At 39.3% G+C, this 26,679-nt stretch overlaps 1 protein-coding gene across 1 annotated transcript; it reads right to left on the minus strand.

Moving 5' to 3' along the window:
* LOC133552454 (protocadherin-23-like) lies at window positions 1–25,949 on the minus strand. The gene is given in 7 exon segments (XM_061899649.1): window positions 1–57; window positions 1,616–3,951; window positions 6,676–9,036; window positions 10,776–13,127; window positions 15,254–15,317; window positions 15,876–18,008; window positions 23,433–25,949. Coding segments are annotated over 7 exon segments (11,745 nt in total). The 5' UTR covers window positions 25,875–25,949.
* Between the last annotated feature and the right edge of the window lie 730 nt (window positions 25,950–26,679).

The raw sequence follows: 26,679 nt of genomic DNA on the forward strand, positions 1-26,679 counted from the left end.
TCAAACAAAGGATTTAGATGGGAGGGACAGCGTGTGGTCTTGGTTTTTAATGTAACACTGACACCCAGTGGAGGACAATCTGAAGCTCATGAGCTGCTAATAATTACAACATAAATAAAAAACAACACATCCTAATGTATCTACTTAAAGACTGTTTAAAAAAATGCCCAATTACAAACATGTCAACATCTACTTAATTGAACCACTTCATCAATCACTGTGTACTGTTGCAAATATAACTTATTCCCTTTAAAATAATTACAAGCCAGCTTAAAGCACAAACTGAAAATAAACTACATGTTCCACAATGTACCTCGATATCTGTCTGCCACCTGAATAGCATTTTAAGTTATGACTGCAGATGATTCAAAGTGATTGATTTTTGTAAAAAACAAACTTATAAAACAAAAAGTGTCACTAAAAATTGTAGTTCAAGACAATTCAACAACAGATACAGAAAGATCATAAATATGTATTGTTAAAGGAAAACATTTACTGTTCTAAAAGAAAAATAACAAACAAAGTGCATATGCTCATCAATCATAATTTTCTAAAATCATTATCTGTACCATTTAATTTTAATTTTCTTTAGTAAATCTTTTTACTATTACTAATATGAGTTATTTAAACCAGCTTTACCCCCTTGCATGTATGCCTCTGCTGTTTTACAACTTAATTATCAAATTTATGGCACAAAAAATTATACCTGTATGTGTGATGCTTTTTCTATACTAGTATGCTCATTAGTTTATCAAACATGATATATTAGAATAGTAATCAATAGAGAAAAATGTAAATACAATGCCAGGCCAATTTGGCCAATAGTGGAAACACCTAATTATAATGCAATTAAACAGAGAGATTAAGCCCTTTAAAAATATAATAATTATGATAAGATACCTACATTTTTACACAGTTCAAAGCACTACAAAAAAATCTAAAAATAGAGTTACAAGAATTCAAGGACAATCTATTAACATTAAACAATCGTTTGAATTTGATAAATTAGTTTTCAACTACATATAACACATCTTCAATAGTTTTTTTCATCATTAAAACAGGGTTGTTTTATCCGCAAATAAAATAAATTCAAACAGTTCGGAAACTATAACAAAATCATATACATTCATGAGAAACCGTTTAGGTTTGATTCACGATCCTTGTGGCACTCAACAACTAATAATATGTAAGGTAGATTTCCTATTGGTAACTTCCACAAACTATTTTTAGGTCTTGCAGGTAAGTCTTGACCCACTCATGAGCCACTCCTTGTATTCCATATTTGTACAATTTGTCCAAAAATATTTCATGATCAAGCCAATCAAACACATCACTGCAACTACTGTATACATTCTTCATTTCACCCAGGCTTCTATTTTGAAACATACAAGCAGTAAAAGAGAATGAAGAGCAAACAAAACAACATATTCAGCACCATGGAAGTCATGGAATTGCAAAGTTCAAGCCAACAATATGATTCTAACCAGTTATCAACAGAATGCTGAAACATGATATCTTGAAAACACACTAATTCAGACCACATAGACTGAAGTCAGAAAAGTGCACAAATAAATTGTTGTAAGTAATCACTATTGGAAATAAATAACGTTCTTACCTCCCCAGAAGAAGTGTGTCTCCTGTCAGGGAGCACCAGAGTGTTGGCGTGGCTGCCCGGGACTATAGTAGAACCTATACTCATTCTGGGTCCAACTAGCATGTAGCGTTTGTCTCCTGATCTGTACTGGATGCTGTGACACAGTGTCCCATCATAATTAGCGTCTTGGAGATATTTGGAAGTGTACTCTGTGGATTTGGAGCACTGCATGGCGATCAGCACGATGATGCTGATGACAAAAAGCAGCGAGACCGAGCCCAAAGTGATGATGAGGTAAAAAGTCACATTGTGGTCCTCCTCCTCCACTTTTGCTGCTGCACGTTTGACATCAGAAGCTGCAAAAGCCTCTTTGGGCTCCACAAGTTTGACAGTCACAGTAGCTGTTGCTGACAGGGAAACGTTGCCGTTGTCTTTGACCAGTATGAGCAGTCCATGCTCAGCCTCGTCCGTCTCTGTGAAGGAGCGAAGTGTTCTGATCTGGCCCGTATAGCGGTCCAAAGTAAAGAGACTGTGGGCAGTGACTTGCTGCAGTGAAAACAGTAACCAGCCGTTATATCCTATATCAGCATCATAGGCTCGGACTTTAGTCACCAAGTCTCCTGCTTTCATATTGCGGGGAATCTCCTCCACACCTTCAGCAGAACCGTTGGAGCTGACTGGATACAGGATGACTGGAGCGTTGTCGTTCTGATCCAGAATGAACACCTTCACTGTCACGTTGCTGCTCAGTGGAGGACTTCCACCGTCCGTGGCCACCACTTGGAACTGGAAACTTTTCAGCGTCTCAAAGTCAAAACTTTTTAGAGCCGATATTTGTCCATTTTCAGAATTAATATTCAGGAAAGACATGATGTCATTGTGACGGCCCTCTCTCACAATGTGATAAGAAATAGCTGCATTGTCATTCAGATCTTTGTCTGTGGCACTTACAGAAAAAATGGAATTACCAGCCACATTATTCTCAATCAAGTAGAACTCGAGCGGGTTCTTTTCAAAGTGTGGACTGTTATCATTAACATCTGATATCTGAAAGCTGAGAGTTTTAAACGTTGATAAAGGAGGCTCACCATAGTCAGTTGCTTGTATCGTGATTTCATAATGTGACACCTCCTCTCTGTCTAAATATTCTTTAGTGACAACTGAATATATGTTCTCCTTGTAGGAAGGTTTTAATTCAAAAGGGACATCATTTGTGATGGTGGAAATTATTTTACCATTCACACCTGAGTCTTCATCCTTCACACTAATGAGGGAAATAACTGTACCAGGCTTAGAGTCTTCAGGTACTTTATTAGACAATGATGTTACTTCTATTGTTGGTGGATTATCATTAATGTCTCTTATCTTTATAATGACTTCACAAACACCTGTCAGTGGAGGTATTGCTTTATCTAATGCCTCAATGTCCAGTTTATAAATATTACTATTTTCATAGTCAAGTATTCCTTTAACTCTAATAATTCCAGATGATGTATCTAAATCAAATACATTATACACATTTTTCTTTAACGTTTTTGCAAGGCTATATTCAATTTCTCCATTAGTGCCTTCATCTGGATCCGTCGCGTTCATTTTAAATATTGAAGTGCCAATTTGAACATTTTCTGCAACAATAATTTGATATATTTCTTGACTAAAAATGGGTCTATTGTCATTAATGTCGAGGACAATAATGGACACATTTAAAGAGCCTGATCGTGGAGGTTTACCTCCATCCACCGCTGTGACCAGCAGCCAGTGTTTGTCCTTTTGTTCCCGGTCCAGAGATTTCTTCAGGACCAAAAACGGAACTTTATCTTCTTCGCTTTGGCGTAGATCAATTTCAAAATGTTCATTTGCTGTCAGAGTGTATGCGTGTATGGAGTTCATCCCTGCGTCAGGATCATGTGCTGCATGCAGCTGGAATCTCATCCCCGGCAGCGTGTGCTCTGCGATTTTAAACGTTTGCTCTTTTTCAATAAAAGTAGGAGAGTGGTCGTTGACGTCGGTGATTTCTACAACTACATAATGTATTTCCAAAGGGTTTTCCACAATGACTTTGAGCTCAACAAGGCAGGCGCCGCTGCCCCGACAGGACTCATCTCTGTCTATTCTCTTGTTCACATGCAAAGCCCCATTGTGCTGGTTTACCTCAAAGAAGGCCTCCTTGGATTCTGAAACCACTCGGAACCGTCGATCGACAAGAGAGCTGACATCAAGGCCCAGGTCCTTGGCAACGTTCCCAACAATAGTGCCGTGTTTTACCTCCTCTGGAATCGAGTAGCGAATTTCTGCAAAAGCCTGAATGGCCAGCAGCAGAAGCAGAGCAAAATGAAAAAGAACACAGACCCCCATCGCTGATCATCAACATGCATCCACAAAATCCAGAGGTTGATATAAATGTTTAAATCCAAGGAATTGCTGCGGCGTGCGTGAGTGTCCAACACAATGTAACGTTGACGACTAATGCAGGCTGCGTTTGTGTCAGCATCAAACAAAGGATTTAGATGGGAGGGACAGCGTGTGGTCTTGGTTTTTAATGTAACACTGACACCCAGTGGAGGACAGACTGCAGCTGAGAAACTGCTAATAATTACAGCATCCCAAAAACACATCCTAATGTATCTACTAAAAGATTGGTTCAAAATATTCCCAATAATAAATGTGTCAAAGTCCACATTTATGAACCACTTCATAAATCACTGTTTACAGTTCCAAATGTAACAGGTTTCCTTACAAGCCATCTTAAAGCACACACTGACAATAAACTACATGTTCCACAATGCACCTTCATATGTGTCTGCAATCTGACTAATTTTTGTTATTAGTTCAGATTTTAACTCGTATATGTTAGTGAGTTACAAACGTAAACAACTAAGTGTCATTAAATGATTATAGATCAAGAGAGTTTAAAGATAGGTATAGACAGAAGATAAATACCCAATTTTTAAAGGAAAACATTTAAAGTTTTTAAACAACATTCCAAAAAATGTGCATATTCTTATCAATCATATCTTTCTAAAATTATTATTTTTACTATCGTTTTTATTTTTATTGATTTAATGTTATTAATTATTATTACTACAACTACTAATATGAGACAGTTAAAGCAGCTCTACCCACTTGCATGTGCGCATGTGCTGTTGTACAACATAATTATTGACTAGATTGTACAAAAAAATCTACCTGTATGTCTGATGCCTTATTCTAGACTGGTATTCTTATAAATTCATCAAGCATGAGATAGTAGAATAGTAATCAAAAAGAGAAAAAATGAAAAGATAATGCAAGAACAATTTGGCCATTATTGCAAACACTTAAATAAAAATCAATTAAACATAGAGATTAATAAGCCTTTCAAAAATATAATAGATATAATACTTGTGAGGTTGTGTGGCATATTGTTGCCGGATTCGGTCCTCCGTAGATGCTTCAGCCAGAACACAGCAAAATGTAGGAACTAAGAGATTTATTAAAATCAAAAACGGGCTAGAACAAAAACACTAGTGCTAATAGAAACAGGTAAACAAATGGCGCTAGCATGGAGTCTAGGAATAAGAACAGAAACACGATACTTGGCACGAAGGCACAAAAAGGGAAAAACACAATAACTAGCACGAAAGCTAGGAATAAAATAAAGCTTAGCGTGAAAGCTAGAGAGATAGAGCATGAAAGAGAAGTCATCAGCAGTTGCGTGAAAGCAAACTAAGATCCGACAATGAACTAACAAAAGGGGCCAGCTTAAATAAGGAAGGTGATTAGTAAAGACAGGTGTGCAGGAACCGAGAGTAGCAGCTGAAACTAATAAGAAACCATGGAAACAGACTAAACAGGAACTAAGCAGGTAGAACGACGGGGAGTGACATAAACATGGAACAGTAAACAATAATATGAAGAGATCCGAGCAGCTGATCGCAACAATAATAAGGTTTTTACATTTTTACACAGTGAAAAGCCCTAAAAAAAAATCCAAAAGTTAGTTTTACCCGTATTAAAGGACAATATATTAACATCAAACAATCTTTTGAATTTGATAAATTTATTTTCTACTACATTGAACACATCTTCAATATTTTTTCCTGAATATTTAGGGTTGTGTTGTCCGCAAATAAAAAAAAATTTACACAGGTCAAAAAACCATAACAATATCATATATATAGATGACGAACCATGTAGGTCTGATATCAAACCTTGTGGCACTCCACAACTAATAATATGTAAGGCATATTATCAATTGTTAACTTCCACAAACTGTTTTCTATCTTTTAGCTAACTTTTAACCACTCATGTGCCACTCCTCCTATTTTATATTTGCACAATATGTCCATTAAAATTTCATGATGAAGCGTATCAAACACATACCCAGGCTTCTACTTTAAAGCATACAAGCAGCAAAAAAAGAAAAAAGAGCAAACAAGAAAACATATTCAGCACCATGGAAGTCATGGAATTACAAATTTCAAGCCAACAATATGATTCTAACCAGCTATCAGCAAGATGTGGACACATGATATCTCTTGAAAACACACATTTTCAGACCAATTAGACTGAAGTCATAAAAGTGCACGGATGACTTGTTGTAGGCAATCATTTCAGTTCAGAAACTATAACAAAATCATGTACATTCATGAGAAACCTTGTAAGTTCGATTAATGATCCTTGTGGCAATCAGCAACTACTAATATGTAAGGCAGACTTCCTATTGGTAACTTCCACGAGGTATTTTCTGTCTTTCAGGTAACTTTTGACTCACTCCTCGTATTCCATATTTGTACAATTTGTCCAGTAATATTTTATGATCAGGCCTATCAAATGCATCACTGCAACTACTGTGTACATTGTTCACTTCACTCAGTCTTCTACTTTGAAGTATACAAGCAGCAAATAAGTACAAAAGGCAAACAAAAAACACATTCAGCACCATGGAAGTCATGGAGTTTCTAAAGTTGAAACCAACAATATGATTATATTCAGCTATAAGAAAGATGTGGACACATGATATCTCTTGAAAACAGAAACAATTTTAGACCACATAGACTGAAGTCATAAATGTGCACGAATAAATTGTTGTAAGTAATCACTATTGTAAATAAATAATGTTCTTACCTCCCCAGAAGAAGTGTGTCTCCTGTCAGGGAGCACCAGAGTGTTGGCGTGGCTGCCCGGGACTATAGTAGAACCTATACTCATTCTGGGTCCAACTAGCATGTAGCGTTTGTCTCCTGATCTGTACTGGATGCTGTGACACAGTGTCCCATCATAATTAGCGTCTTGGAGATATTTGGAAGTGTACTCTGTGGATTTGGAGCACTGCATGGCGATCAGCACGATGATGCTGATGACAAAAAGCAGCGAGACCGAGCCCAAAGTGATGATGAGGTAAAAAGTCACATTGTGGTCCTCCTCCTCCACTTTTGCTGCTGCACGTTTGACATCAGAAGCTGCAAAAGCCTCTTTGGGCTCCACAAGTTTGACAGTCACAGTAGCTGTTGCTGACAGGGAAACGTTGCCGTTGTCTTTGACCAGTATGAGCAGTCCATGCTCAGCCTCGTCCGTCTCTGTGAAGGAGCGAAGTGTTCTGATCTGGCCCGTATAGCGGTCCAAAGTAAAGAGACTGTGGGCAGTGACTTGCTGCAGTGAAAACAGTAACCAGCCGTTATATCCTATATCAGCATCATAGGCTCGGACTTTAGTCACCAAGTCTCCTGCTTTCATATTGCGGGGAATCTCCTCCACACCTTCAGCAGAACCGTTGGAGCTGACTGGATACAGGATGACTGGAGCGTTGTCGTTCTGATCCAGAATGAACACCTTCACTGTCACGTTGCTGCTCAGTGGAGGACTTCCACCGTCCGTGGCCACCACTTGGAACTGGAAACTTTTCAGCGTCTCAAAATCAAAACTTTTTAGAGCTGAGATTTGTCCATTTTCAGAGTTAATGTTGAGGAAAGACATGATGTCATTGTGACGGCCCTCTCTCACAATGTGATAAGAAATAGCTGCATTGTCATTCAGATCTTTGTCTGTGGCACTTACAGAAAAAATGGAATTACCAGCCACATTATTCTCAATCAAGTAGAACTCGAGCGGGTTCTTTTCAAAGTGTGGACTGTTATCATTAACATCTGATATTTGAATGCTGATAGTTTTAAACGTTGATAAAGGAGGCTCACCACAGTCAGTTGCTTGTATCGTGATTTCATAATGTGACACCTCCTCTCTGTCTAAATATTCTTTAGTGACAACTGAATATATGTTCTCCTTGTAGGAAGGCTTTAATTCAAAAGGGACATCATTTATGATGGTGGAAATAATTTTACCATTCACACCTGAGTCTTCATCCTTCACACTAATGAGGGAAATAACTGTACCAGGCTTAGAGTCTTCAGGTACTTTATTAGACAATGATGTCACTTCTATTGTTGGTGGATTATCATTAATGTCTCTTATCTTTATAACAACTCGACACTCACCTGTCAGTGGAGGTATTCCTTTATCTGATGCCTCAATGTCAAGCTTGTAAATATCATTATTTTCATAGTCAATTATTCCTTTTACTTTAATAATTCCAGATGATTCATCTAATTCAAAAACAGTATACACATTGTTCTTTAATGTTTTTGCAAGGCTATATTCAATTTCTCCATTAGTGCCTTCATCTGGATCAGTTGCGTTCATTTTAAATATTGAAGAGCCAATTTGAACATTTTCAGCGATTATAATTTGATATATTTCTTGACTAAATATTGGAATATTATCATTAATGTCGAGGACAATAATGGACACATTTAAAGATCCTGATCGTGGAGGTTTACCTCCATCCACCGCTGTGACCAGCAGCCAGTGTTTGTCCTTTTGTTCCCGGTCCAGAGATTTCTTTAGCACCAAAAACGGAACTTTGTCTTCATCGATTTGGCGGAGATCAATTTCAAAATGTTCATTTGCTGTCAGAGTGTATGCGTGTATGGAGTTCATCCCTGCGTCAGGATCATGTGCTGCATGCAGCTGGAATCTCTTCCCCGGCAGTGTGTGCTCTGCTATTACAAACGTTTGCTCTTTTTGAATAAAAGTAGGAGAGTGGTCGTTGACGTCGGTGATTTCTACAACGACATAATGTATTTCCAAAGGGTTTTCCACGATGACTTTGAGCTCAACAAGGCAGGCGCCGCTGCCCCGACAGGACTCATCTCTGTCTATTCTCTTGTTCACATGCAAAGCCCCATTGTGCTGGTTTACCTCAAAGAAGGCCTCTTTGGATTCTGAAACCACTCGGAACCGTCGATCGACAAGAGAGCTGACATCAAGGCCCAGGTCCTTGGCAACGTTCCCAACAATAGTGCCGTGTTTTAACTCCTCAGGAATCGAGTAGCGAATTTCTGCAAAAGCCTGAATGGCCAGCAGCAGAAGCAGAGCAAAATGAAAAAGAACACAGACCCCCATCGCTGATCATCAACATCCAAATCCACAAAATCCAAGGCTTGCAATTAATGTTTAAATCCAAGGCATTGCTGCGGCGTGCGTGAGTGTCCAACACAATGTAACGTTGACGACTAATGCAGGCTGCGTTTGTGTCAGCATCAAACAAAGGATTTAGATGGGAGGGACAGCGTGTGGTCTTGGTTTTTAATGTAACACTGACACCCAGTGGACGACAATCTGAAGCTCATGAGCTGCTAATAATTACAACATAAATAAAAAACAACATATCCTAAGGTATCTACTCAAAGACTGTTTTAAAAAATGCCTAATTACAAACATGTCAACATCTACTTAATTGAACCACTTCATCAATCACTGCGTACTGTTGCAAATATAACTTATTTCCTTTAAAATAAGTACATGCCAGCTTAAAGTACACAATGACAATAAACTATATGTTCCACAATGTACCTCGATATCTGTCTGCCACCTTAATACTTTTTAAGTTATGACTACAGATTCAAAGCTGTATATTTTTGTAAAAAATAAACTTAAACAACAAAAAGTGTCACTAAAAATTGTAGTTCAGGACAGTTTTACAACAGATACAGGAAGATCATAAATATGTATTGTTAAAGGAAAACATTTACAGTTTTAAAATAAAATAATAAAAACAAAGTGCATATGCTCATCAATTAAAATTTTCTACAATCATTATCTTTACCATTTAATTTTATTGTTTGAATAATTCTAACTACTGTTACTAATATGATATATTTAAACCAGCTCTACCCACTTGCATGTATGCCTGTGCTGTTGTACAACATAATTATCAAATTTACGGTACAAAAAAATCTACCGGTATGAGTGATGCCTTTTCTAGACTAGTATGCTCATTATTTTAGTAAGCATGAGATATTAGAATAGTGATCAAATAGAGAAAAATGAAATACAATGTCAGGCCAATTTGGCCAATAGTGGAAACACCTAATTATGATGCAATTAAACAGAAAGATTAAGCCCTATAAAAATATAATAAACATGACAATATTCCTAAATGTTTACACAGTCCAAAGCACTACAAAAAAAAAAAATATCTAAAATTAGAGTTACCCGTATTCAAGGACAATCTATTAACATCAAAAAATATTTTCAATTTGATAAATTATGTTTCAAGTATATCTAACAAATCTCCAATTCATTTTTTTTCCTGAATAAAATAGGGTTGTGTTATCTGCAAATAAAATACATTTAAACATTTCGGAAACTGTAAAATAAATCACGTACATTCATGAGAAACCTTGTAGGTTGGATTAACGATCCTTGTGACACTCAATAACTAATCATATGTAAGGTAGATTTCCTATTGGTAACTTCCACAAACTGTTTGTAGGTCTTGCAGGTAAGTCTTGACTCACTCATGAGCCACTCCTTGTATTCCATATTTGTACAATTGTCCAAAAATATTTCATGATCAAGCCAATCAAACACATCACTGCAACTATTGTATACATTCTTCATTCCACCCAGGCTTCCATTTTGAAACATACAAGCAGTAAAAGAGAACGAAGAGCAAACAAAACAACATATTCAGCACAATGGAAGTCATGGAATTGTAAAGTTCAAGCCAACAATTTGATTCTATCCAGCTATCAGCAAGATGCTGAAACATGATATCTTGAAAACACACTAATTCAGACCACATAGACTGAAGTCATAAAAGTGCATGGATGACTAGCTGTAAGCAATAATTATTCAAAAAAAAATGTCCGTCTTACCTCCCCAGAAGAAGTGTGTCTCCTGTCAGGGAGCACCAGAGTGTTGGCGTGGCTGCCCGGGACTATAGTAGAACCTATACTCATTCTGGGTCCAACTAGCATGTAGCGTTTGTCTCCTGATCTGTACTGGATGCTGTGACACAGTGTCCCATCATAATTAGCGTCTTGGAGATATTTGGAAGTGTACTCTGTGGATTTGGAGCACTGCATGGCGATCAGCACGATGATGCTGATGACAAAAAGCAGCGAGACCGAGCCCAAAGTGATGATGAGGTAAAAAGTCACATTGTGGTCCTCCTCCTCCACTTTTGCTGCTGCACGTTTGACATCAGAAGCTGCAAAAGCCTCTTTGGGCTCCACAAGTTTGACAGTCACAGTAGCTGTTGCTGACAGGGAAACGTTGCCGTTGTCTTTGACCAGTATGAGCAGTCCATGCTCAGCCTCGTCCGTCTCTGTGAAGGAGCGAAGTGTTCTGATCTGGCCCGTATAGCGGTCCAAAGTAAAGAGACTGTGGGCAGTGACTTGCTGCAGTGAAAACAGTAACCAGCTGTTATATCCTATATCAGCATCATAGGCTCGGACTTTAGTCACCAAGTCTCCTGCTTTCATATTGCGGGGAATCTCCTCCACACCTTCAGCAGAACCGTTGGAGCTGACTGGATACAGGATGACTGGAGCGTTGTCGTTCTGATCCAGAATGAACACCTTCACTGTCACGTTGCTGCTCAGTGGAGGACTTCCACCGTCTGTGGCCACGACTTGGAACTGGAAACTTTTCAGCATCTCAAAGTCAAAACTTTTTAGTGCTGATATTTGTCCATTTTCAGAATTAATGTTGAGGAGAGACATGATGTCATTGTGACGGCCCTCTCTCACAATGTGATAAGAAATAGCTGCATTGTCATTCAGATCTTTGTCTGTGGCACTTACAGAAAAAATGGAATTACCAGCCACATTATTCTCAATCAAGTAGAACTCGAGCGGGTTCTTTTCAAAGTGTGGACTGTTATCATTAACATCTGATATCTGAATGCTGAGAGTTTTAAACGTTGATAAAGGAGGCTCACCACAGTCAGTTGCTTGTATCGTGATTTCATAATGTGACACCTCCTCTCTGTCTAAATATTCTTTAGTGACAACTGAATATATGTTCTCCTTGTAGGAAGGCTTTAATTCAAAAGGGACATTATTTAAGATTGTGGAAATAATTTTACCATTCACACCTGAGTCTTCATCCTTCACACTAATGAGGGAAATAACTGTACCAGGCTTAGAGTCTTCAGGTACTTTATTAGACAATGATGTTACTTCTATTGTTGGTGGATTATCATTAATGTCTCTTATCTTTATAATGACTTGACACTCACCTGTCAGTGGAGGTGTGTCTCTATCTGATGCCTTGATGTCAAGTTTATAAATATCATTTTCTTCATAGTCAATTATTCCTTTAACTCTAATAATTCCAGATGATTTATGTAATTCAAAAACATCATACACATTTTTCTTTAATGTTTTTGCAAGGCTATAATCAATTTCTCCATTAGTGCCTTCATCTGGATCTGTTGCGTTCATTTTAAATATTGAAGTGCCAATTTGAACATTTTCTGCAACAGTAATTTGATATATTTCTTGACTAAATGTTGGTCGATTATCATTATTGTCGAGGACAATAATGGACACATTTAGAGAGCCTGATCGTGGAGGTTTACCTCCATCCACCGCTGTGACCAGCAGCCAGTGTTTGTCCTTTTGTTCCCGGTCCAGAGATTTCTTTAGCACCAAAAAGGGAACTTTATCTTCATCGCTCTGGCGTAGATCTATTTCAAAATGTTCATTTGCTGTCAGAGTGTATGCGTGTATGGAGTTCATCCCTGCGTCAGGATCGTGTGCTGCATGCAGCTGGAATCTCATCCCCGGCAGTGTGTTCTCTGCTATTTCAAACGTTTGCTCTTTTTCAATAAAAGTAGGAGAGTGGTCGTTGACGTCGGTGATTTCTACAACTACATAATGTATTTCCAAAGGGTTTTCCACGATGACTTTGAGCTCAACAAGGCAGGCGCCGCTGCCCCGACAGGACTCATCTCTGTCTATTCTCTTGTTCACATGCAAAGCCCCATTGTGCTGGTTTACCTCAAAGAAGGCCTCTTTGGATTCTGAAACCACTCGGAACCGTCGATCCACAAGAGAGCTGACATCAAGGCCCAGGTCCTTGGCAACGTTCCCAACAATAGTGCCGTGTTTTACCTCCTCTGGAATAGAGTAGCGAATTTCTCCAAAAGCCTGAATGGCCAGCAGCAGAAGCAGAGCAAAATGAAAAAGAACACAGACCCCCATCGCTGATCATCAACATGCATCCACAAAATCCAGAGGTTGATATAAATGTTTAAATCCAAGGCATTGCTGCGGCGTGCGTGAGTGTCCAACACAATGTAACGTTGACGACTAATGCAGGCTGCGTTTGTGTCAGCATCAAACAAAGGATTTAGATGGGAGGGACAGCGTGTGGTCTTGGTTTTTAATGTAACACTGACACCCAGTGGAGGACAGACTGCAGCTGAGAAACTGCTAATAATTACAGCATCCCAAAAACACATCCTAATGTATCTACTAAAAGATTGGTTAAAAATATTCCCAATAATAATTGTGTCAAAGTCCACATTTATGAACCACTTCATAAATCACTGTTTACAGTTCCAAATGTAACAGGTTTCCTTACAAGCCATCTTAACGCACACACTGACAATAAACTACATGTTCCACAATGCACCTTGATATGTGTCTGCAATCTGACTAATTTTTGTTATTAGTGCAGATTTTAAGCCGTATATGTTAGTGAGTTACAAACTTAAACAACTAAGTGTCATTAAATGATTATAGATCAAGAGAGTTTAACGATAGGTATAGACAGAAGATAAATACCCAATTTTTAAAGGAAAACATTTAAAGTTTTTAAACAACATTCCAAAAAATGTGCATATTCTTATCAATCATATCTTTCTAAAATTATTATTTTTACTATCGTATTTATTTTTATTGATTCATTAGTATTAATTATTATTACTACAACTACTATTATGAGACAGTTAAAGCAGCTCTACCCACTTGCATGTGCGCATGTGCTGTTGTACAACATAATTATTGACTAGATTGTACAAAAAAATCTACCTGTATGTCTGATGCCTTATTCTAGACTGGTATGCTTATAAGTTCATCAAGCATGAGATAGTAGAATAGTGATCAAAAAGAGAAAAAATGAAAAGATAATGCAAGAACAATTCGGCCAATATTGGAAACACCTAAATAAAAATAAACTAAACTTATAGATTTATAAGCCTTTAAAAAATATAATAGATATAATACTTGTGAGGCTTGTGTGGCATATTGTTGCCGGATTCGGTCCTCCGTAGATGCTTCAGCAAAAACACAGCAAGAGGTAGGAACTAAGAGATGTATTAAAATCAAAAACGGGCGAGAACAAAAGCACTGGTGCTAATAGAAACAGGTAAACAAATGGCGATAGCATGAAGTCTAGGAATAAGAACAGAAACACGATACTTGGCACGAAGGCACAAAAAGGGAAAAACACAATAACTAGCACGAAAGCTAGGAATAAAATAAAGCTTAGCGTGAAAGCTAGATAGATAGAGCATGAAAGAGAAGTCATCAGCAGTTGCGTGAAAGCAAACTGAGATCCGACAATGAACTAACAAAAGGGGCCAGCTTAAATAAGGAAGGTGATTTGTAAAGACAGGTGTGCAGGAACCGAGAGTAGCAGCTAAAACTAATAAGAAACCATGGAAACAGACTAAACAGGAACTAAGCAGGTGGAACGACGGGGAGTGACATAAAAATGGAACAGTAAACAATAATATGTAGAGATCCGAGCAACGGATCGCAACAATAATAAGGTTTTTACATTTTTACACAGTCAAAAGCCCTAAAACAAAATCCAAAAGTTAGTTTTACCCGTATTAAAGGACAATATATTAACATCAAACAATCTTTTGAATTTGATAAATTTATTTTCTACTACATTGAACACATCTTCAATATTTTTTCCTGAATATTTAGGGTTGTATTGTCCGCAAATAAAAAAAAATTACACAGGTCAAAAAACCATAACAATATCATATATATAGATGACGAACCATGTAGGTCTGATATCAAACCTTGTGGCACTCCGCAACTAATAATATGTAAGGCATATTATCAATTGTTAACTTCCACAAACTGTTTTCTATCTTTTAGCTAACTTTTAACCACTCATGTGCCACTCCTCCTATTTTATATTTGCACAATATGTCCATTAAAATTTCATGATGAAGCGTTTCAAACACATACCCAGGCTTCTACTTTAAAGCATACAAGCAGCAGAAAAAGAAAACAGAGCAAACAAGAAAACATATTCAGCAGCATGGAAGTCATGGAATTGCAAATTTCAAGCCAACAATATGATTCTAACCAGCGATCAGCAAGATGTGGACACATGATATCTCTTGAAAACACACATTTTCAGACCAATTAGACTGAAGTCATAAAAGTGCACGGATGACTTGTTGTAGGCAATCACTTCAGTTCAGAAACTATAACAAAATCATATACATTCATGAGAAACCTTTTAGGTTTGATTAATGATCCTTGTGGCAATCAGCAACTACTAATATGTAAGGCAGACTTCCTATTGGTAACTTCCACGAGGTATTTTCTGTCTTTCAGGTAACTTTTGACCCACTCCTCGTATTCCATATTTGTACGATTTGTTCAATAATATTTCATGATCAGGCCTATCAAATGCATCACTGCAACTACTGTGTACATTGTTCACTTCACTCAGGCTTCTACTTTGAAGTATACAAGCAGCAAATAAGTAAAAAAGGCAAACAAAAAACATATTCAGCACCATGGAAGTCATGGATTTGCAGGGTTCAAGCCAACAATATGATTATATTCAGCTATAAGCAAGATGTGGACACATGATATCTCTTGAAAACTGAAACAATGTTAGACCACATAGACTGAAGTCATAAATGTGCACGAATAAATTGTTGTAAGTAATCACTATTGTAAATAAATAATGTTCTTACCTCCCCAGAAGAAGTGTGTCTCCTGTCAGGGAGCACCAGAGTGTTGGCGTGGCTGCCCGGGACTATAGTAGAACCTATACTCATTCTGGGTCCAACTAGCATGTAGCGTTTGTCTCCTGATCTGTACTGGATGCTGTGACACAGTGTCCCATCATAATTAGCGTCTTGGAGATATTTGGAAGTGTACTCTGTGGATTTGGAGCACTGCATGGCGATCAGCACGATGATGCTGATGACAAAAAGCAGCGAGACCGAGCCCAAAGTGATGATGAGGTAAAAAGTCACATTGTGGTCCTCCTCCTCCACTTTTGCTGCTGCACGTTTGACATCAGAAGCTGCAAAAGCCTCTTTGGGCTCCACAAGTTTGACAGTCACAGTAGCTGTTGCTGACAGGGAAACGTTGCCGTTGTCTTTGACCAGTATGAGCAGTCCATGCTCAGCCTCGTCCGTCTCTGTGAAGGAGCGAAGTGTTCTGATCTGGCCCGTATAGCGGTCCAAAGTAAAGAGACTGTGGGCAGTGACTTGCTGCAGTGAAAACAGTAACCAGCCGTTATATCCTATATCAGCATCATAGGCTCGGACTTTAGTCACCAAGTCTCCTGCTTTCATATTGCGGGGAATCTCCTCCACACCTTCAGCAGAACCGTTGGAGCTGACTGGATACAGGATGACTGGAGCGTTGTCGTTCTGATCCAGAATGAACACCTTCACTGTCACGTTGCTGCTCAGTGGAGGACTTCCCCCGTCCGTGGCCACCACTTGGAACTGGAAACTTTTCAGCGTCTCAAAGTCAAAACTTTTTAACGCGAATATTTGTCCATTTTCAGAATGAATGTTGAGTAATGACGTGATGTCACCTGGCTGTCCATCCCCTCGCACGATGTGGTAAGTAACTGCTGCATTTTCATCTAGATCACTATCACCCGCACTCACACATAATATTGTTGCACCTGGAGTGTTGTTTTCTATTAAGTACAGTTCATACGGACTGTGGCTGAATGTCGGTCTGTTATCATTCATATCTGATACTTGAACATTTAATATGATCATAGTAGTGAGTGACGGTCGGCCGCAGTCACTGGCTGTGATTTTGATGTCATAGTTAGTCACGCTCTCCCTGTCCAAAAAATCCTTAGTGACAAGAGAGTACATATTCTCCTCGATTGACGGAGTTAAATCAAATGGAACGTCTCCGACAATACGACAAGTAACTTTCCCGTTCACTCCAGAGTCTCTGTCTGTGATGCTAATAAGAGAGATGACAGTGCCAGGCTTTGAATTTTCGGGGACGACGTTACGCAGTGACGTCACTTCCATCTCTGGCTTGTTGTCATTCACATCCTTTATTTTTATCACAACTCTACCTTCAGATGTCCAGGGTGGTTGGCCTTTATCTGACGCTTGTACGTCTAACCTGTAGATCTCAGTATCCTCAAAGTCGATCACTCCCTTCACTCTGATCTCACCAGTAATGCTGTCTAATTCAAATCGGTCGTGCACTTTCTTCTTTTGTGTTTTCCCAAGTGAATATACTATTTCACTGTTGGACCCTTCGTCTATATCTGTGGCGTTTATTCCCACTACGAGAGTCCCAATAGGAACATTTTCTTCAAGTGCGACACTGTAAACATCTTGACTAAACACAGGCCCGTTGTCATTGGCATCAACCACAATGATGCTTAAATTAAGACTACCAGATTTGGGAGGACTGCCTCCGTCCAGTGCAGTTAAGATTAAATTGTGCTCCGCTTTCTGCTCCCTGTCCAAAGGTTTTTTCAAGACTAAAAACGGTATCTTGTCCTCTTCATTGTTCCTCACTTCAATGTCAAAAAGATCCACTGCGCTCAGTTTATAAAATTGTACAGAGTTTGCACCAACATCAGGGTCTCGAGCAGAATGGATTTGAAAACGGGTACCTGGTGGGATATGTTCTGATATTTCCAGCCTCTGCTTGTCTTCTGGGAAGCTTGATGGGTGATCATTGACGTCCGTGATCTCCACGGCAACGTAATGGATTTCCAGGGGATTTTCAACAACTATTTTCAGGTTTATCAAACACACTTTAGCCCCTTCACAGAGTTCCTCTCTGTCTATCTGTTTCTTCACGTAAAGAGCCCCATTGTTCTGGTTAAGCTGTAGTAATGCATTATTCGGACCAGATACAATACGGAACCGTCTTTCGGCCAAAGTGCGAACATCCAGTCCCAAATCCTTAGCAATATTTCCCACTGTGGTGCCCACCTGCACTTCTTCTGGGACAGAATATCGAAGCTGGGCCCAAATCCTCCTCCCAAGAAACAAGACCATCACGACGACCCACCAGCAGCCCACACGGCTTCTTTGTCCTCTGTGCTCCATCATTGGGAAGTAAAAACAGCCAAAATTACCTCCTTTCATGCAAATTTATCGATCCAATTATCTCCTCTCGAAAATTAGATGAATCAAGATAATGAAAAAAAAAACCTCCCCCTTTGGGTTTTCACTGCTGTTAATTTTTACTCGATGCACTCGACTTGCACGCCCTGAGACTAAATAATTCCATCCATGATGATGGGCTGGACCGGTGTAGACAACGTCATCATCATTGCTAAGCCTACACTGACACCTAGTGGTCAGCAACTAGAACGGTCATTTTATTTCTAAATGGCCTACAAAGCACAACTTTTTATTGGCTCCATGTTGTAGTGTGATTTGAGTTATTTTTCTTCTAATTATTCTTTTTTTTTTTTGTGTAATCTACACCATTGTATTACAGTTTGTTTGTTTTCTGTAGATGCACTGATTAAATGTTTTATTTTACTATTACTACAAAGGACAACTTTTTATTGGCTCCATGTTGTAGTGTGATTTGAGTTATTTTTCTTCTAAGTATTCATTTTTTTTTGTGTAATCTACACCATTGTATTACAGTTTGTTTGATTTCTGTGGATGCACTGATTAAATGTTTTATTTTACTATTACTACAAAGGACAACTTTTTATTGGCCCCATGTTGTAGTGTGATTTGAGTTATTTTTCTTCTAATTATTCATTTTTTTTGTGTGTAATCTACACCATTGTATTACAGTTTGTTTGTTTTCTGTGGATGCACTGATTAAATGTTTTATTTTACTATTACTACAAAGGACAACTTTTTATTGGCTCCATGTTGTAGTGTGATTTGAGTTATTTTTCTTCTAAGTATTCATTTTTTTTGTGTGATCTACACCATTGTATTACAGTTTGTTTGTTTTCTTTAGATCCACTGATTACATGTTTTATTTTACTATTAGTGCAGTAATTTGATGGCTATTCCAAGCAGTATGTGAATATAGTATCACACTGGTTGATCCAGTTTAAAATAAAACTTCATAAAAACACACTATAATCTCAACACCACATGCTAAACAGCGCGTGCAAAAATAAAATAGTTTGCACTACGAGTGGGGGTGTTGCGTCAAATCTACTAACACTGCATGAGCAATTTGAAAAGTGGCAGACCGCCTTATTTTAATGAGGATTTTGCATGAATACGGGGCTTACACCATGGAGACGGTCATCTTCTGCCCATTAAAATTATCATGCTTCTACCTGTGTACGATGTGCTGTACCGGGGGAACACATTTAGAACCTTTAACACATTTTCTGAATCACAATCTCGACAACAGAAACATATGCACAATGAAGTAAGTTTTCTCATGTTGGTTCAATTATAGGACTAGATGGAACATTCCCATGATACAAAATAACCTGAGTAGAGTGGTAACAGTAGGCTACCTCCTTAGGAGCTGCTTCAAAGCAGTTATGGTGTTGGACCTGGTTGGGTGGGATTGCAAAATTGGAGATATACTATAGTAATATATATTTCCTAAATAAAAAAAAAATAAAAATAATTTTAAAAAATGACCGGCATCAGACACCAGAAGGCATCACCTGAATTAGTTTTTTAATCAGTCCCTTAAGTCATTCAGCAGAAATAAAATTATAAAATAAAATTGCTGAGTGGACGACATGTCTAATACTTGTATTTATTTCTGGCCTTCAAAAATGTTGACACAAACACACATAGGACGGAGGATTATCGTCCAGCCATCATCTGTTTTTTCAGCGCAAGAACTGATCCTTCCTGTGTTGGAACCGTGAGTTTGCATGTCCATCTGAAAAGTGCTAAATAAAACGAAAAATGGTGCTACCAAAACAGTGATGAGCATTAATAAATCACATTGCACGTGCTAAATAATTATATTTACATGTTCTCCTCCCAGTATTAAATAAATAAATGATAAATGGGTTGTACTTGTATAGCGCTTTTCTACCTTCAAGGTACTCAAAGCGCTTTGACACTACTTCCACATTTACCCATTCACACACACATTCACACACTGATGGAGGGAGCTGCCATGCAAGGCGCCAACCAGCACCCATCAGGAGCAAGGGTGAAGTGTCTTGCTCAGAACACAACGGACGTGACGAGGTTGGTTCTAGGGGGGATTTGAACCAGTGACCCTCGGGTTGCGCACGGCCACTCTCCCACTGCGCCACGCCGTCCGTATTGTGGGAGCTTTGATGATCAGCATATATTGTGCATATTGATGAAGAAAAAGATGCAAAATGGACTGCACTCCTTATTCTGCAAAGGTAACAGACGCAATCCACTTTGCACACGCTTGTCATGACGAGGGGGTTTTCCCAACTTACTGAAAAAACTGACTTTTCTGGACCAGGTTAGCAGGTAAGAACATATGTAATTCCAAAAACTCAAAAGGGTAAGGAAAAAAATGAAAAAAAAACAAAGGCGAGCGTGCTTATCGTACGCGGAAAGCTAAGGTAAAAAACGTAAAACATGAAACTATGGAATCGCAAGAAAACAGGCAAGACTTACTGTGGCAAGAAAAGAGCATGAAACTATGGCATGAGCAGATGTCGCCAGACTGACTGACTGGCAACGACAGGTTTGAATAATAGTCTCTTAAATAGAGACAGGTGTGACCCCAACGCAATAGACAGGTGATAATCATAAGTCGTCATGGAAACTGAAACAAACAAGGGGGCTCAAAAAACAGGAACTAATGGAGTTTTAAACTCACAGAAAATAACAAAACAACATGATCCAGACCACGGATTTTGACAACGTTTAGTAGATCAACTTTGCGTGTGCTCTCAGGTCTGCATCTGTTTTCGTACACGGAAGCCTTTACTAAATCAGGTTAAAATTGTTTTTACAAATAAATATGTTTCAACAACAAAACCAAACAAAATGCAACACCGCTGCTCGCTCTTTTCATTAACCTTTGTCTTGTGTTAGGGTCGGCACCGACCCGTTTTAGTTTTTAAATGCATAAAAACACCACATACATTTATTTTTTTGCATCAAAGCTTTTTGACTTTGTCAGGAACCTCTTTGTCAACAAAATAAAACATTTTAATTTTTTTCACTAAATTATAAAATGCTCTGGTAGAAATTATGCCCTTGGTGTTGTTAGGGTCGGTTTCGACCCAGTTATAAAAATAAGATGATAAAGCAATGATAAGAGCCAAAACTGAACACACTGACAGCCAGCTCCTCGCCCAATCATGTGAGCTTTGGTGGATTCTCATTTTACCTTGTTATCCTGTACAAAAACAAACAAAAGACGGACACTAAAAGTGTCACTTTTTGCTACTCTGATTTTGTTTTTTTATTAGTTTTGTAACTAGTAATCTATTTCTCTTGGTTTCATTTGCTTGATTGGTTGTTGGTTGTTTGATGTTGGATTTCTGTTGCTGCAAAAAATACTTTTTAGCCTTCTTCTTGAAGTAAATATATATGGGTCGAAATTGACCCGTAACACCATAGATGTTACCATAGTTAAAATTCTTAAAATGAAAAAATTAATAAAACACATTTATTTAAGAGATGTGTTCTAATACCCCTTAGTAATAGTTAGGTAACACAACAACCTTTTTTTAATTTATATGATTCTCTTGAGGTTTGTTTTACCATTTTTAAAAATTGAAACCGAGGGGTATACTGACAAAAAAAAGGCCCAATGGCCCACACCAAAAATATTAAAACCAATATTTTCAAGGATAAGGAAGCCTAACGAGGTAACCAAGAGACGAGAAACAAATTGGATGATAGATAATTGTTTTTAGTGTATTTTACAGTTGATTTAAGACATGGGTCAAAACCGACCCATTAACATAAGAGATGGTAACAGAAAGCTAACACAAGAGGAAGGTTAAGTTTCCACCAAAACTGTTCTGCAAAAAAGTATAGGCTTCAGCGCTAAGCGAATCAAGTTTCCATGCATAGTAGCCAACTTACTATGGTAGGTCTTAAAATTAGATGTAACATACAGCAGAGATTTTGAAAATGATTCAAACTATTGAAACATGTCAATAAAGAAGATACATCCGGGCAATATCTTCAAAAGATTTGAAAAGCTGTGCACTTATGGGTTGTTTTCCAGTGTATATTGCACTCACATTCTACAGAGGCACTATAGAGAGGCTACTGACCAACTGCATCTCTGTCTGGACTGGAGCCTGCAGTGCCTCAGACTGGAAGTCTCTCAAGAGAGTGGTGAGGACTTTGGAAAACATCTTCAGGACTCCCCTTCCTCCTATCCAGGAGATCGCAAAAAGCCGCTGCCTGACCAGGGATCAGAAAATCTGCAGAGACTCTTCCCACCCCCACCAAGGACTGTTTTCACTGCTGGACTCTAGAAAAAGGTTCCGCAGCCTCCGAAGCAGAACCTTCAGGTTCTGTAACAGCTTCTTCCCTCAGGCTGTAAGACTCTTGAACACATCGTAATAATACCCTCAATTCCCCCAAAAAATGGATTAACTCACCGGAGTATAAAGACAATGTAACTTACATCCATAAACCTGGATGCATATGCAAAAGTGGCAATATATTTATATGTACAGGAATCTATTTATTTATATCTGCACCTAATTGCTATTTTATCCTGCACTACCATGAGCTAATGCAACGGAATTGTGTTCTTATCTGTACTGTAAAGTTTACATTTGAATGACAGAGGGGTTAGTGCGTCTGCCTCACAATACGAAGGTCCTGCAGTCCTGGGTTCAAATCCAGGCTTTGGATCTTTCTGTGTGGAGTTTGCATGTTCTCCCCGTGAATGCGTGGGTTCCCTCCGGGTACTCCGGCTTCCTCCCACTTCCAAAGACATGCACCTGGGGATAGGTTGATTGGCAACACTAAATGGTCCCTAGTGTGTGAATGTGAGTGTGAATGTTGTCTGTCTATCTGTGTTGGCCCTGCGATGAGGTGGCGACTTGTCCAGGGTGTACCCCGCCTTCCGCCCGATTGTAGCTGAGATAGGCGCCAGCGCCCCCCGCCACCCCGAGAGGGAATAAGCGGTAGAAAATGGATGGATGGAATAAAAGGGAAGGCTGAGTCTAATAAGTGTAAATCTAGTCTAAGTCTTTGCATTGCAATTTTTAACATGAATAACCAAGATTTATTTTTCAGTCTGTATTCAATGCTTAACTCCAAAAGTATGTTTTCATAATCTTCGGCATAAAGTTCTCTTCATTCCTGGTCCGCATGAATTTGCGACAAACCACCGACCTTGTGGTTGTAGTCACAAAATAAAAGGCACACACTTATTTAGACATGCATGATTTAAACAAAAACATGAAGTCTTACCTCCCCAGAAGAAGTGTGTCTCCTGTCAGGGAGCACCAGAGTGTTGGCGTGGCTGCCCGGGACTATAGTAGAACCTATACTCATTCTGGGTCCAACTAGCATGTAGCGTTTGTCTCCTGATCTGTACTGGATGCTGTGACACAGTGTCCCATCATAATTAGCGTCTTGGAGATATTTGGAAGTGTACTCTGTGGATTTGGAGCACTGCATGGCGATCAGCACGATGATGCTGATGACAAAAAGCAGCGACACCGAGCCCAAAGTGATGATGAGGTAAAAAGTCACATTGTGGTCCTCCTCCTCCACTTTTGCTGCTGCACGTTTGACATCAGAAGCTGCAAAAGCCTCTTTGGGCTCCACAAGTTTGACAGTCACAGTAGCTGTTGCTGACAGGGAAACGTTGCCGTTGTCTTTGACCAGTATGAGCAGTCCATGCTCAGCCTCGTCCGTCTCTGTGAAGGAGCGAAGTGTTCTGATCTGGCCCGTATAGCGGTCCAAAGTAAAGAGACTGTGGGCAGTGACTTGCTGCAGTGAAAACAGTAACCAGCCGTTATATCCTATATCAGCATCATAGGCTCGGACTTTAGTCACCAAGTCTCCTGCTTTCATATCGCGGGGAATCTCCTCCACACCTTCAGCAGAACCGTTGGAGCTGACTGGATACAGGATGACTGGAGCGTTGTCGTTCTGATCCAGAATGAACACATTCACTGTCACGTTGCTGCTCAGTGGAGGACTTCCACCGTCCGTGGCCGCGACTTGGAACTGGAAACTTTTCAGCGTCTCAAAGTCGAAACTTTTTAGCGCTGAAATGATCCCAGTGACCTCGTTTATATTTAGAAATGTCGTCACGGATGTACTTTTTTGTCGGAGTGAGTAAGTCACGGCTGCATTTTCTTCCCCATCAGCGTCTTTGGCAGTCACAGAAAACAAAGACTTTCCTGCTTTGTTATTTTCCAGCACATAAAAAGTATACGGACTTTCAGTGAATAAAGGACTATTGTCATTCACGTCTAGTACGTCTACATGAACCACCTTGATCGATGACATAGATGGCGTCCCTAAATCCTTGGCAGTTATTGTAATATCATACAGGTGCATCTTTTCCTTATCCAAATAATCCTTAGTGACAAGAGAATATGATTGTCCATCAGGGGATGACTTGAGGTCAAACGGCAAGTCCTCCGGCACACTGCAGACCACCTGTCCGTTCACACCTGAGTCCAGATCACTGACCCCCACTAGCGCCACCACTGTACCAAGAGGGGCGTCCTCTGGTATGCGACTAGACAGCGATGTGATGTCTATTTCTGGTCGGTTGTCGTTCACGTCCTGGACGCGGACCACCACGTTGCATTGCGTGGAAAGTGACACCGCGCCTTTGTCAGCTGCGAGGACCTTCATCTCGTAGACTTGTCGTTCCTCAAAATCTAACCCTCCTTTAACTTTCAGTTCGCCGGTTCTTTTGTTCAAGTCAAACGGTACTGTTAAGAGTCCTCTTAGTTTGCTCCGTAATGAATATTCAATCTCTCCGTTCAGCCCCTCGTCTCTGTCCGATGCATTCACTGTCAGCAAATATGTCCCTAAAGGTGCATTCTCTCTCACACTAATGGAATATTTCTGTTTGTCGCAGACTGGCGGGTTATCATTTACATCAGATATAATAACAGTGATATTTATAGTACCTGTTTTTGGTGGTTTACCCCCATCCGCAGCTGTTAATATCAAGTGATGTTGCGCCGTGTTTTCTCTATCCAAAGGTCGCTGTAAGACAAGGACCGGCACCTTCCCGTCCTCGCCGAAATCTTCCGTTTCCAGGTGAAAAAAAGGGTTGTGGTTCAGCCTATATGTTTGTACAGAATTCAAACCGACATCTAAATCCTGGGCGCCTTCCAGCTGGAGTTTGTATCCAACAATTGCAGATTCGAACACTTCCATAGTGCAGTTCTCGTCAAGGAATCTGGGGGGGTTATCATTCACATCGAGTACCTCCACCAGGACTTGATGCATCTCCAGAGGGTTTTCCACAACCACTTTGAGGTTGGTGATGCACGGCACGGTGTTCCTGCACAGGTCCTCTCGGTCTAATCTCTGCCGGACGGACAGAACGCCATCCTTCGGATTTACCTGAAACTGGCCCTGCTTTGTTCCCGACACCACACGGAGATTTCTGTCCGGCAGCCTCCCGACATCCAGTCCGAGGTCCTTGGCCAGGTTTCCAACCGCAGTGCCCGCTTTTACTTCCTCCTGAACGGAATATCGTATCTGAGCGGCGATTTCTTCAGGATGATGAACGATCAGCAATGGCAGACAAAAAGAAAACCACGTCTCCAGCCAGTGTGCTCTCATGCCACACATTTTCATTGTTAGGGAGATTTCGGATGACGGACATGAAATCTACAAAGACTAGAGTTAATATTTCCTGTTGAATAGAAAATAAAAATCCATGAGATGGAGCAATTTGGTGAAAGAATGAAGCCGTTGACGTCTGCTCGTCCGCCTCTTTTGATTGCAAGTGAATCTCTTAAAGGGAAAATGATGCCTACCTCGCCCCCATTTTCATTATATAGTCCTGCAGCGCCACCTACTGGCAATAACTTGATACTGCAATGACCTGAATATGTTGAACTGAGATTTAAAACAATAAAACCACATAGAGCCGTTTCAAATTTCCAACTTTAACCTATAATTTGTAAAATATTAAAACATTAGTAATTACTCAAAGTAATATTAGCCTTTAGTTTCACACTGGTAAAATACATATTACTTATATAACAGTGAATACATTTGACTATATTTGTACATGTGAATATTTATTACTAAAAAAATAAGGACATATACAACAAGTGTCACACTTGGACTTGGATTTGTTTTGCTTCTTCTACGCAAAGGACGATTTGCACGATCCAGACGTGAATGTAAGTACATATTTGATTTATTTAAACACTATAATTCAAAACAGGAAAACAAAAACAGCACAATGGCATGATTATATACAAATTAACAAAAGACGCTAACTGTGGCACAAAAACAAACCAAAAACTTAGGTGGAGAGGTCAAAAAATGAACAGCAAACAGCGTGGCAAGGCATGAAGGTAAAAAATGGTAAATGGGTTGTACTTGTATAGCGCTTTTCTACCCCTTTTTAAGGAGCCCAAAGCGCTTTGAC

This window comes from Nerophis ophidion, linkage group LG05 (genome assembly GCF_033978795.1).
Source record: "Nerophis ophidion isolate RoL-2023_Sa linkage group LG05, RoL_Noph_v1.0, whole genome shotgun sequence".
NCBI classification, from domain to species: domain Eukaryota; kingdom Metazoa; phylum Chordata; class Actinopteri; order Syngnathiformes; family Syngnathidae; genus Nerophis; species Nerophis ophidion.